Source organism: Ammodytes marinus, assembly GCF_949987685.1.
Source record: "Ammodytes marinus genome assembly, chromosome: 5".
Taxonomy (NCBI): domain Eukaryota; kingdom Metazoa; phylum Chordata; class Actinopteri; order Uranoscopiformes; family Ammodytidae; genus Ammodytes; species Ammodytes marinus.
This window is the reverse complement of record NC_137234.1, coordinates 33,605,872-33,619,857: the sequence shown is the minus strand read 5'-3', so window position 1 is coordinate 33,619,857 and position 13,986 is coordinate 33,605,872. Positions and strand designations below refer to the sequence as shown.

Below are 13,986 nucleotides of genomic sequence, written 5' to 3'. Positions count from 1 at the left end.
TGGCTATAACACCAAATAGAAACGCAGATGTCAGACACACACCCATCTACAAACCAATCAATGTCTAGTATAGGGGGACGCAGCCCATGTGGGTGATAAACACAGACGTAGGTATGTCATTGAAAGTTCTTTAGTGAGCTTGCAAAATTGCAATGTGAAACCAAACCTTAGCTGATCTAATATACAGGGGATTTTAAAAAAAGGTCTTGGTTCAGACCTTGGTGTGGACTATTAGTTGTGAAAGCACCCTTAAACTGGGAGAAGCAAGGTGCTGGTTTGAGCTAGTGTTGCTCAACCTGTGCAGATGTTCCTCTCTACTAACATATGATACACATTGCCATAAGACTGAACAACAACAGTGGTAGACACTTGTTTAAGGGAGATTAATAACACATGGTAGTTAGAATTAAATATACAAAACTGTGAGAGAATGAATATGTACTTTAAGCGCACATGAAGTTCCTTTTCACACATGAAAACAGCTGATCCATGTATAAAGGGCTCTTTGTTCACCTGGTATATCTTGTCACACATGAAGGTCTGGCCTCCCAGTATGAGCAGTGTGTGTCCAGCCTTACGCGGTCGAGCACAGGGACTAGTCACTACTCCGTCATTCTGAAGGATTCTCTTCTTACACTGCATTGCCTCTTCTACTATTGACCTGAAAGAGGAGAGTTAGAACCCACAGGTGAAGAGGTATTCCTTTATTGTTTATAGGCAACCCTTACTGCTTATGTCTCTCATCAAGGAGACCTGTTGCCAAGGGGGGACATTTCCTCAGATTCATAACTCAGTATTGACAAACAGAGAGAAGAAGACAGAGAGTATATAAGAGAGGAGAAGAGGACCGACACAGACGTTGTCCCTGGCAAGTAAATTGACAGTGTGCCACTTCTTGGACAGCTGCTCTTTTAGTAGACGCCAGTCAATCACAGCATAAAATCAGCTTTTGTGGAATGCATCACTGTTATTTCACTGCTTTCAATAGCACTAAACTAAGGCCCAACACAACAACTACCACACACAGCCACTAATGCATGTGTGGGTCAAAAAATACTGTGATTCATATTAGGGCTCTAACGATATGTGTATCGAACCGAGCATCGCGATACACAGAGCCCCGATCCCGCACCGCGGTGTGAGAATGCAGAATGGCATTTAAAAAAAAAATTTTTGGGCTTAAGTCTTGGATAAAGGTTTGGTGAAGGAAGCTGTAGCTGTAAAATGTAGGGCTGGCCCGAATACCATTTTTCAGGCTTCGAGTATTCGTTGGTTTTTCCGAGCGAATATTCGGATATTCGTTCCAGAAAAACACACCATCAAACCAACATTAATAATGCCAATGTACTCACTGAAACCGAGTGTGTGAGCCGAGACAGCAAGCTGCGTAGTTTGTTGATGCTTTAATAACTTTCGAACGGTAGTAAAGTCGGAGTTCCTTACTTTTTCCCCATGGAGGCAAACAGGTGTTTTTCCGTTCCAAATCAGCTGTCCTCTGCGCAATCGTAACCCATACAGGAGTTTATCAATTCATCCAGGAACGTGCATCTTTTCGGCGATTTATAAATCCATACAAAGATCCAATATTGATAGTCTTTTGTGTCCATAATTATTATATCCATTATTGACTGCCTATTCCCATGATGCAAGCAAGTCACGGTTGATGATGCCTGAATAGCATGGCTGAATGTAAACAAACAGCTGAGCTAAGCTAACGTTAGCATTACGTCAAGCAATACATTTCCTTCCGAAATCACGCTAATGTTGTGGTAGCCTATAGAGTTATTAGGAACACAATCTATTCTTCCTCCATCTCTCTCTCCCTCCTGCTCTTGGTGCCGCTTTTAGTTTGCCTCACTCTGGTAACATCACGTAGCCTACTACAGCTGATATCACCGGTTGCATTTTGAAAGGGCACCGGCCAACTAGGTCAAAGTTCAAATAATTCGATAATATATTTTAAATGAACGTCTAATTTGTATTTTACAATTGTTTTATAACTTGTATATCCAAATATTATTTGCTGACAAAATATACTGCAGTTTGACCTACCTTTGCAAAAAAAAAATTGAAAAAAAGTTTTTTGAAAAAAAAAAAAAAGAATATCCCGAATACTGAATTGAGCTCCGAATACTAATTTAACAAACGAATACTCGGATATTCAAATAATTCGGGCCAGCCCTAATAAAATGTTTATTTGTTTTTTAACTTCACTTATGTTTACATCACAGTTCGATATTTTTTATTTTTAAATATTATTTTGTTACAGAGAAATGTTATATCTTTGGTTACTTATTTATTCATGTTGCTTATTTTGTTCTTTGTGTTCAAATCTGGTCAGGTGAATTATTACTAAATGTTACATTTTATTATAAATGTTATTTTAATAAAATGCTTCTTAAATTTAAAAAATCATTGTAGGGGAGACTGGCCTAAGTTGTGCAACTTTTCACTCAAAGTGACTTTAAAGTAAGGCCTTGACAGTAAAGTCTCAAACTCAAATATGTACATATATTTCAGGGTGTTGTGCATCCCTGGCAATAAAAACTTTGGATCTGGAATAAACTGTTGAAGAAATATAGCTTTCGGAAAAAAAGTTGTCTTGATGCACAATTTGCCCCCGGTGTGGTGTAAGTTGTGCGGTTGGAGAGAATACCATGGGGTGAATTGTGCCATTGCTATATATCTCATAAACTGTAATGCAAGACAAATCCATTAGACAATTACTTATTTAAGGTTTATTTAAAGTAAATAGTTGACAAAGATTGAAGGACAATTTTCTTAAACAAGGCCTAGCAGATCTAATGGTTTTACCTGCAAAGCTCACAATGACAAAGTCACCAACATCATCTTTCTGGCCATCTGAACTCTCATCAGTGGTGTCGTTAAGTGGAATGGAGATGTCACTCTCTTCTGAGCTACTGTAGACAATCACTTTCTTTTGGTGACCAGCGTATACAGCCATGCCACTTGCACAACTCTCAGAAATGTACTTTGCACTAGTTGCTCCGTGCTTGTGGAACCAACTGCCACCTGACAAATGTGATTCCCCTACATTTCTGCCTTTAAATCAAGGCTCAAAACCCATATGTACACCCTGGTGTTTCCTCCCCATTAACTATCTTACCTCTGCACTACTATCTGTGTTTATGTGGATGTATGGGCTTTACGTCTTTTATTTTGGTTATTGTTATTTTACCTTCATTGTTTACCTACTGAATGCACTATGTACAGCACTTTGGACAGTGCAAACTGTCATAAATGTGCTTTTATAAATACATTTTACTTACTTACTTACTTACTTATAACTCACCCAGGCCCTTTGGCACAAATCACCCCATCCCCAGAATTTTGGATAATAAGCATGTTGCAGCAGTTTAGGGCTGACATCGTGCTAACTGTATAGACTCAAAATGAAGCAGAGCTTTACATGGATGAATAAAGGTCACAGCCTACCTGCTCCTCTTGTCAGCCATCACCAGCTCTTCACAGGCTACAGCCTCCAGCAGACATTCAGAGGGCAGCAGGGCCAGCCTGATGCCCCTCAGCAGCTCTGGTAAATGGTGGCGCCGACACTCCAAGTCAAATCGAACCCACCGCATCACAGAGTCAAACACAACCTACCGGTCAACATAACAATCACATATCAAATATTCAAACAAATAATCCTTTAGCTGGTTTGGTTTACTGTTGTTTATCACTAAACATATACTGCGTCTACATGCATTTGGAATTACAGAAAATGGCAACTGTTTCAAGATTATTAGGGACAAAATTAGGGCACAAAAATGAGTGATTCCCTTGAATCTGCAGTCAGGAATCTCCTTAGAATTAGCAATTTTATAAAGAAAAGGAAATACAGAATGAAAAAAAAAAGAGTAAAGCAATTGACAAGTGGGACAGAGGGGATCTAACCTGTTCATCTTCTATCTCCAGCTCATCGCTAAGAATCAGCTCCAGCAGTTTGTCTTTTGACAGACCGTAGAAATCCTCTGATTCTCTCACCTAAAAGGACAGACACACACTGCAATTAAACACATCTTACATGGATCTTCTAGTGAAATATCACATGTTTCTCTCTTTCAGCTGGATGGCCCTCCTCTGCATCACTTTAGTGATGCAGAGGAGGGCCATCCACAGACCTACTTTATTCATCTTGGAACTGAGCATATAACAGTCTAGTACAGTAACATAAAGACATCTCTCCTGCACAGTGTTATGTTCCCACATGGTTTATAAGATAGTGTCTAAAGAAATGAATAATTGAATCTACTGTTAAACAGGGTTACTTTGGGGGCGCCCTTAGATCAGTTGGTAGGGCGTCCCCCCCATGGGCCTCGGCCAGCAGCGGACCCGGGTTTGATTCCAGCCCGCGGTCGTTCTCTGCATATCACTCCCCTCTCTGCCCCATGTCAACTCTGTCTTTACACGATCAATAAAGCATAAAGATGCCAAAAAATATCTTTAAACAGGGTTACTTTTTGCTTGTGCTGTTAACATTATTGTTGAAATTTAATTTATTACAGATCCACATGCTTTCATATCGACACAAGCGCCAAGTTTGGTTTGAATGTTCTCTTCCAGCATGTCTGCCCGAAGAGCTTCTCATAGTTGCTGGATGCTTCATCTCTGCACCCATTAAACTTTTATCACTCTTAACCTTTCTGTTAAAATACAGGCATACTGGGGATTGTCTTAGTCTGAATATTCTGTTCACAAAGCACTTCCACCAACAAATGTTACCTAATTAAAACACAGCCTGGGGGGGGGGGGGCTGTGCAGATAAACACACTACCACCTATTCTAGTGGGGCAGAAGTGATCATAGAGAAGGACTATTTATGTGTGACTATGATTATTTTTTTTCATTAAAATGTTGCAAAGTGTGCTTTTTAGGACATTATAAGCCTGGAAAAGATCATGTATAAGTTAGTAGGGCTTTCAGCCTTATCAATTTGATATTGAATAAGCTATGAAAAAAATGCCATTAGAAAATCGCGGCCAGAAGGCTTGAAGCAAAATGGTAGAGTTTAGGGAGTTATTTGGGGTTTGAGATGACAGACTTTTAGGTATTGTGTTAGGCCTGTGGTAGGACAGTGGACACATGACGAAGCAACACCACACACAGGGCCAGCCCGAGGCACAAGCGAACTAAGTGGTTGCTTAGGGCCCCCCGACCCCCAAACTCTGCAAAATATTCTTAGTCTTAAATACGAGTATAACACTATTTTAACGAGTCAAGTGAGTGATCAGCTTCTCAGACTTAAGCAACATTATTTTGAATTAGGGGATAAACCACAAACTTTGCTGGCCTGCCAGCTCAGAGGGCAACACGCCAGCAGATCATACATACAATAAAATCTAGCAGAGGTGTGGCTTTAACTGACCCGAAACTGAAATAAATGAGAAATAAACGCTTTAAGGAGTATTACCAGGAGCTTTATAAATCCAAAGCTAATGGTGATATCGACGCATGGTTAAAAAAGCTAGACATACCAAAACTAGACAGCGCCTCCTGCAAGGCCTTAAACTCTGAACTGTCCCCTGCAGAAATCACGTACGCTATCAAATCACTGTATAACGGCAAGAGCCCTGGGCCAAATGGCTTTGTAGTTGAATTTTATAAGAAGTTTGCTGACCAAGTAACCCCGATCTTGCATAGAATGTTCTCCCACTCAACCGAAGCGAATAGGCTCCCACCAACATTCTATAACGCAAACATTTCTCTCTAGTTAAAACAAGACAGGGATGAAACTAATCCATCCTCATATCGACCAATTTCTATGCTTAACTTGGATTTAAAAAAATTTACAAAAAATTTGGCAAATAGACTAAACAAATTTATAGAATCCACACAGATCAGACCGGGTTCATCGCCAATAGGTTTTAATTTTTTAATGTTAGGAGAGTCCTAAATATTATGTATAACAAATTCGACAGCTCTTCCAAACAAGCTGTTTTGTGTCTGGACGCGGAAAAGGCTTTCGATCAGGGGCCGGTTTCCCGATAACGTCATCTCTTAGCGAGCTACGAAGACTCCTACGTTATGACTTACCAAAGTTGTTTACCTCTGTAGTCGTGGTTCCCGAACGGTCTCTTAGGAGAAACACTCCATACGTCGTACGTACACTGCTGAAATCGATTGCTCAGAGTTCGATTTTCCATTTCCTGCTTATTTCATGCGAAGCTGCATGACAAGTCTTTGCGAATAAAAGATTACTAGAAATCCTTCTAAGCCGAAACATTTATTTAACACCTCTTGCTTTATAATCTAAGTATCTTTAAGAACAATAATCACGTTTCGTGGTGGGTCAGTAAGGAAACTGAAAGTAGATATAATATCGCCAATGGCCTAGGCCCTATATCAATAAAAACAGACGGCCCAAACAGCGTCCAAATGAGCTAAAATCCTAAATACAATAAACAGTAACATGGCACACTTATTTTAAGGTAAGCTTTAATTGATTATTCATTAATTTTTTCACACGTTTACATGTTTTGAGGCGGAGAATCCGACGCACACTGCGGAGCTGTCAGCTGAGCCGGCTCAGCTGACAGCTCCGCAGTGCGATGGTTCTAGTGTTAACCTTGGTCGAACGTATTACCATAGCCTATAGGCCTACTGATTTAAAAAAGGTAGCCTAGGCTATAGAAAAATATAGAAACAGCGGAGGAGATTAAGATTGTTTCCATCAATTATTTTCTTCATGAATGACTTGTGGCAGTTCCATGCGCAACAGGGATGTCACTCGTGTCCGTTTTACGCATGGTGCTTACGGAAGGAAATGTGGGGGTCTGTAGTAGCCAAGCCTATCTCTGGCGATGCCACAGCGATCGCAGGGACTTCACTTGTCATTAAACTTATACATCTGACTGTATTTCATATCAAAGGGACACAGCGATGACTGTATTAAATATCAAACTGATAAAAACGATCCGACTGTAGGCTGTAGTGTATCACGTATAAAGTAGCCTATTTTCATATTGACGGACATCGCATCCAATCAGTTAATGCTGATTGTCAAGTCAGTTAGATGACTATGTAGGCTACTTATAGTTTGAACACTTTGTGAATCAGAGTGAATGGTATTCTGCTAAAATATATAGCTTACTTTAAATGTGATATGTACGCTATATACAGTTATCGTTTTTAACAGTTTGTTATTTAATACAGTCATCGCTGTGTCCGTTTGATATGAAATACAGTCAGATGTATTAGTTAAATGACACAAATGAGAGCTGAAACATCCCTACGGTAGAGCTAAGAAGGCTCTGCAGGCGCTCCAGACCAACCTTACCAACGTAGGACGTACGAAAGAGATTCGTAGCAAAGAACGTTTCGGGAAACAGGCGAAATGTTAAGTAGGAACTCTACGTAGGGGTTACGAATGACGTAGCGTTAAGAAGGCTCTACGAAGGCTTTGGGAAACCGGCCCCAGGTTGAGTGGGGGTACTTGCGCAAGGTGCTGGAGGAGTTCGGTCTTGGGGCCCCTTTTATTTCCTGGGTGTGTTTAATATACAGTATGCCCATCCTACCGCCTCCTTTCTAACAAACCAGGAAAGATCCACAACCTTTGCCCTTCAGAGGGACACGCGCCAGGGTTGCCCCCTCTCGCCGCTCCTCTTTGCGTTGGCCATCGAGCCCCTGGCTATTAGCATAAGAGGGCACACACTTTTAAAGCCAATATCACTAGGTGGGATGGACCATAAGATTTCTCTGTACGCAGATGACATCGCCCTCTTTGTAGCCAACCCCGAGAATTCCATTCCCCACCTACTCCAGCTAATTAATTATTTTGGCGACGTCTCGGGTTACACCATAAACTGGCAAAAAAGTGAACTCTTGTCTTTAACAGCAGATCTGGACCCAACATTCCTAGCCAATACGCAGTTTAAAACAAATCTAGTCAGTATAAAGTACCTGAGCATTAAATTATCTAAAAACCCAAAGACACTTTTTAAGTTAAATTTTACGGAAAGATTGAACAAACTAAAGGAGAACATAGAGAAATGGAGAACATTACCGATCTCCCTCATTGGCCGTGTGAACGCAGTAAAGATGGTCTCCCTGCCGAGATTTCTGTATCTATTTCAGAATGTGTTCAGCCAGTATTTAGTTTGTTTTCATGTCTGTTTTCCTGTTTACTTTCTACTCATGTCACTTCAGATCCGGCCACTCCCTCCTGCTCTGCACTCCCGGTTAATTACATTCACCTGGCCTGCCCCACACTCACCTGCTCCTCATCAGTTAATCAGCCCCAGTATATATAATATTTCAGTTCAGTTCCATCAGTCAGTGCCAGATTGTGCTTAGTGCCTTCACCCAGCTTTCCAGCGTTCTGAGTTTATTCCATATCATTCTGATCCTGCCTGCCTGTTCCCGTTTTTGACCTTGGACTTTCCTTTTTGCCTGCCCCAACTGGACTTGTTTGCCACGCTGTGTTACTACCTGGTTTGTCATCCACTTTTCATTAAATCTGTTTTTGAATCTGAACTGTTTCCTGTGTCGTGCAATTGGGTTCTTGTCTGTCTTTCCTGGAAACCTGACAGAATGTGCCAAATTATATTCCTAAATCTTACTTTAAGTCAATTGATTCTATTATAATGCCTTTCATTTGGGGATATAAAGCACATAGGATCTCAAAAGCCCATCTTCAGAAACTCAGGGAGCATGGTGGACTGGGGTTACCATGTTTTTACATTATTACTGGGCTGCCAATGCTAGAGTGATGGTGTATTGGCAATTTACATATGAAAAAGGCATTAGACCTGATCTGCCCCCCTGGTTGGCAATTGAAAAAAGCTTGGCCCCAAAAACTTCTCTTACTGCCCTCCTTTTCTCTTCTCCCAGACCGCCTGCCTCCTTTAGAGGAGACCACTTTAGCCTGTCCAACGGTCAGAGAATTTGGAACCAAATTAGGAAGGCCTGTGAACTACCGAGCATGACCATACATGCCCCAATCTGGCATAATCATGCCTTCCCCCCCATTGTTCACAGATTCAGCATTCAGAGATTGGAATCGGAAGGGAATAGTAACAGTTGAGGACCTTTATATAAATGGTCACTTTGCTTCATTTGATCAGCTAGTATCAAAGTTTTCACTGTCGAAAGCTCAATTCTTCAGGTATCTACAGTTGAGGAATTATGTCAGACAGAATATACCATCCTTTGAATCCCTGCCCGCAGATGATTCATTGTCCAAAATGTTACTGGGCTCACCAGAAGCTAAAAACCTGATTTCCTCTTTTGTGGGAATATTTTTAGACCGGCAGGACAAATCTACTTTAAAAATAAAGCAAGCATGGGAAAAAGACTTAAACATTGGAATAGCTGACGATGTCTGGGAGGGAGCGCTAAAAAGCATAAAATCCTGCTCTATAAACTCGAGGCTTCAGTTAATTAAATTTAAGGTCACACTTAGATTGCACTACTCTAAGGTTAAACTACATAACATTTTCCCAAATCTTTCACCTCTATGTAACAGGTGTAAGATCGCCGAGGGTACACTTGCTCACCACTTTTGGGAATGTCCAAATCTTTACAACTTTTGGTGTCTTGTATTTCAATGGTATTCTAATGTTTTAAATGTTTATTTAACTCCGGATCATGAAACCGCTCTGTTTGGACATTCCGCAGCCTTGGAAAAGCTGGACCATAATGCTCGCACAATCATGGTCTATGGCATGGTAATTGCTAAAAGATGTATTTTGAAACTGTGGAAATCTGACTTAGCCCCTCAGTTTGACACTTGGCTGAGGGAACTAATGGGCATCTTACATGTAGAGAGGCTGAGATATGAACTGTCCGGCAACTAGGGCTGCAACAACGAATCGATTAAAATCGATAAATATCGATTACTAAAAGCGTTGGCAACAAATTTGGTCATCGATTCGTTGAGTCGCGCGATTAATACGTCACTCGTAGGCGCGGCACTGTTTACATCCAGTCGCCGACAGGTTCATGCACGCCCACAGCGAGCCTTCCACACGTGAAGCGGTGCGAGAAAGCTATAGTGTGAGCGGCCACAGCTTGTATTTTGGTCATATCTAACACTGGACTATAGGCCTATATAAAAGTGTTGTACCTTTGCTGTCTTTGGGTTAAAACTCAAACTCAAACTCCTTCAACTCAGTATCCGTCTAGTCCAAAAAAAACTGTCAGCTGCTGCTGCAGACGGTGTGCAGACAGGCTCGGAGAGTCGGCATCGGCGCATCAACAGTCATTCAAAGCAGCGGCAGTAATCACACAACCGAACAGTGTAGAAAGTCCCGTCAGCTAAAAATAGTAATCCAGTTTTTAAATCCATGTTAAAATCGGAATGATATAGAGCTAGCTAGCTTAAAAAAAAGTAGCAAACATGTCAAATGTGATGTGTTCAGGCCGGCTCAGTAATATGATTGATAAATAAAATAAATTTGAGATTTTGGCGAAAACTTGTTTTCCCAGCAATATAAAATAGATAGTAAAGATGGAATTATGACCTGTTTAATGTCCTATCTTGAGCTATGATCATATCAGCAATTAAAGCAATAATACAAGTTCTGTTTCAACAAAATAATAGAAAAGTATCAATAGTGATATCAATAAAGACCTGGATCGTTAAGGAGTCTCGAAAATGGTATCAATATCAATACAAAATATTAACGATCTCCTGTCGTCTGAGAGAAATTAAGATGATTTAATTTTTTAAACCGTTAGTATTTACCGGTTAAAAATCTTATCGGTTGACTGGTTTACCATGGACATCCCTTATATACTGTATAAATGTTTATCATACATTGTATGTTTTTTTTGTGTTATCCCAGTTAAGTTTATTTTTAATTTATCATTTAATATTACTTTTAATAGTTCCGGGACGTTGGAGCAATAACCTGGTGTTTTGACACTTCAGTCTGCACTGTGAATTTGAAGTAATGTTCAGTTTTTGAATAAAGATGCGGCATTTACAAATGTTTTTTTTTTTATCCGATTCATCGATTAATCAAAAAAAATTATCGACCGATTAATCAATTATTAAAATAATCGTTAGTTGCAGCCCTACCGGCAACTCTCAAAAATTCCTCGCCATATGGAGCCCAGTGCTGCAGCACATCAGGGTTTAAAATGTCTACCCCCTTGGTGCCACTTGCCCTGTCGGGTGCCCCTCCTGGGTCCCGCAGTGAAGAGACTATCACAATGAACATGTTAAATTTGCCCCAGTTTTGTTTTTTTATTTTTTGTATTTATAGCTTATTTTCTTAATCATTCTGTCTTATTTATTTATTTCAATTTTTATTTTTTGTCTTTCTTGTCTGTTTATGTGAGGGAGGGGGGAAGGGTTGGGGGTGTTGTAAGTATTGTATGTGTTTACTTATTTTGTTTTTTGTCCGTATGTGAAAAAAACTTGTAAAACCAAAAAAAAAAGTAAAAAAAAAAAATTATTATTTATTTTTTTTAGTTTGTGTATTTGATATTAACATCATATTATGCAAATGCAAGTAATCAAAAAAAGGAATACAATGTTTTGGTCTGGATAGGTAATAAGCTTAATAATTCATCTTCATCTGGGAGGTAATAAAGTGCCTACGAGTAACTTTGGCGGTTGGCGGCCCCTTTGGACAAAAGCGGTAGTATTTTTACGACGCCAGCTGTCGTAAAGCTGTTTTCTAGCGCGTGCCGGCCGTGCAAGTGTCAAAGGATTAGGACGCAATATAGTGCATGTCCGTGTGTTGAAAGTGTGAGGGCACTTTTCGGCTCTGTGAGAGTGGTTAGTGACACTGCATCAGCTAATGCATTTTCTTTTTTTCTTTGATGGTTCAGCCCAGTCATTATGACGACAAATAACTGTTTAAAACAAGGCTCCCGCTCCCCTTCCCTCACCTGGAGGGATAGGCTACTCAAATTGCGTTGCTGCGCTACACTGAAATCTACGACCAATACGAATATGTGACCATAGAGCCTGAATGCGCAAGCCGAAAATCGGACTGGGTATGCGACCAGACCAAATGCAATAATAAAAACTATATAAAAACGGCTTTCTTTGCACTGATGGTCTTGTTTGCTGTTAAAGGTCATTAAAGCGGACCTATGATGCTTTTTGACTTTTATGACCTATAAACGTTGTTATGATGATTCATAGTCATGCTTAACCATACTAAATTATCAAATAATGATTTACATGCATTTCGACGTATTCCCTGCTGACCGTCTGGGGTGTCTGTGCAGAGCACTAAACACTATTCTAGCCAGTCGAGAAGTCACGTGTTCAAAGCGGTCTACCCTTCCGTAACTTTGTGACGTCGCATGTAACTTTGTGAAGTCACCACGCGGATGTTTCCATGTATGGTAATGCTGTCACTTCCCTGTTCGCGTCTGCCTCGCGCCCTTATAGGTCCATGCTCGCGCTTCCCGCCACTGAAAGTGTTCCGGAAGGAAGGTAACCAATCACAACGGAGTGGGGTTTGCAGGAGGGGGGAGGGGAGCGGAGATGGCCGATGCACAGGCGGAGGGAGCGGAGATTGCCGAAGCACACACACTCAAGTGTTGACAGGACGTGCTGGATCGCCAAAATAAGAGAAAGAGCTTCCCGAAAATCTACATAGTTTTTTGTGATGTGATTCGTGTCAGGTTGCTCTATAGCAGTGTAAAACAAGAAATTAAGACCAGAAAAGTAGTATAATAGGTCCTCTTTAATGATTATCAGAGGAAAAATGAGGCCGTTATTTAAAAGTTACTCGTAGCTGCTTTAACTGATCACGTCACATTCACATCCATGCACAGTTTGTGTTTCTGTCAGCGGTGCACAAATACACAAACACAAGCATGCATTCACGGTGCATCACTCAAGGCGGACGAGCGTTTCGGTGAAATAAGCTAATAACGTTAAGACCAGAGTTGACGTGAAGTACGCTGGTTGTAATGCAAGTAAGTGAAATAAAACATAAGTAATAAACCCAACATTGTCAAATTAGTAGGCTACACCTTTTCAACCTGTTAAACGTGAACACGTGATATTTTTATTTGTTCTGTCGGTCCAGAGAAGCTCAGCAGTTAACTAGCTAAAAAAATAAAGCTGTCTTTCATCTAATCGTTCAGCTTACTGTAGTTTGCGCTCAGTTGCCCATGCACTGTGTATAGTCTATAGCCTATTTCAGCCTCATCTGTGGAAAAAAAAGATAGCTGGACAACAGAGTTCTTCTGCTTCGTTCCTCTCAATGCATTTAAATGCATTCATTATATTACACCAAGCCCAACCCAGAGGACCCTGCATAATATTATATTTTATATTAATATTTTTATGGAAAATCCATGTGTCTTTCTCCAATAGCTTCTAATTAATCCGAACCAGTATCTCCAAATTATTTGTTCACACAAAATTCCTCAGATTTAGCCTCTTAATTTCCATCTCAAAGTGCACCAGATTCATGCATTTCACTTTAAAAATGAAAAAAAAATAAAAAATCTCCTGGGGGGGCATACTCCCGGATCCCCCTAGGAGGGTCGGGATCTCAGATGGCTACTATTTTCACCACAGCTGGACATAGGAGGCACTAGCGGAAAACACTGGCTGTGTGAATGACATTTAACAATAGTCAATCATTTGGGAAGCGCTTACATTGGAGAGGGCCCCCTAATCAAATTCTGCTTAGGGCCCCATGAAGGCTTGGGCCAGCCCTGACCCAGACCTGCAAACTCATAGGAAGTGAAAAAGGTGACAAACACCCGTCCCTTCTAGGGGGGTCGGGTGTTTTTCGCTGTCCAAACGATTGGCTATTGTTAAATATCATTCACACAACCAGAGTTATCCACTATTGCCTCCAATGTCCAGCTGGGTGAAAATAATAGCCAGCTGAGATCCTGACCCTCCTAGGGGGGTCCGGGGGTACGCCCCCCCGGGAGATTTTTTTTAAACTTTTTAAAGTGAAATGCATGAATCTGGAGCACTTTGAGAGGGAAATTAAGAGGCTAAATCTGAGGAATTTTGTGTGAACAAATAATTTGGAGACA

General features: G+C 40.7%; 1 protein-coding gene across 1 annotated transcript in view; it reads right to left on the bottom strand.

The window, feature by feature from the left end:
* enc2 (ectodermal-neural cortex 2) overlaps positions 1–13,986 on the bottom strand; it is a 47,905-nt gene that overhangs the window by 24,924 nt on the left and 8,995 nt on the right. The window contains exons 4-6 of the mRNA XM_080028075.1: positions 3,916–4,005; positions 3,457–3,620; positions 514–661 (exon numbers count right to left, since the gene is read on the bottom strand). Of these exons, the coding sequence (XP_079884201.1) occupies positions 514–661; positions 3,457–3,620; positions 3,916–4,005 (402 nt within the window). The remainder of the gene's footprint in view (positions 1–513; positions 662–3,456; positions 3,621–3,915; positions 4,006–13,986) is intronic.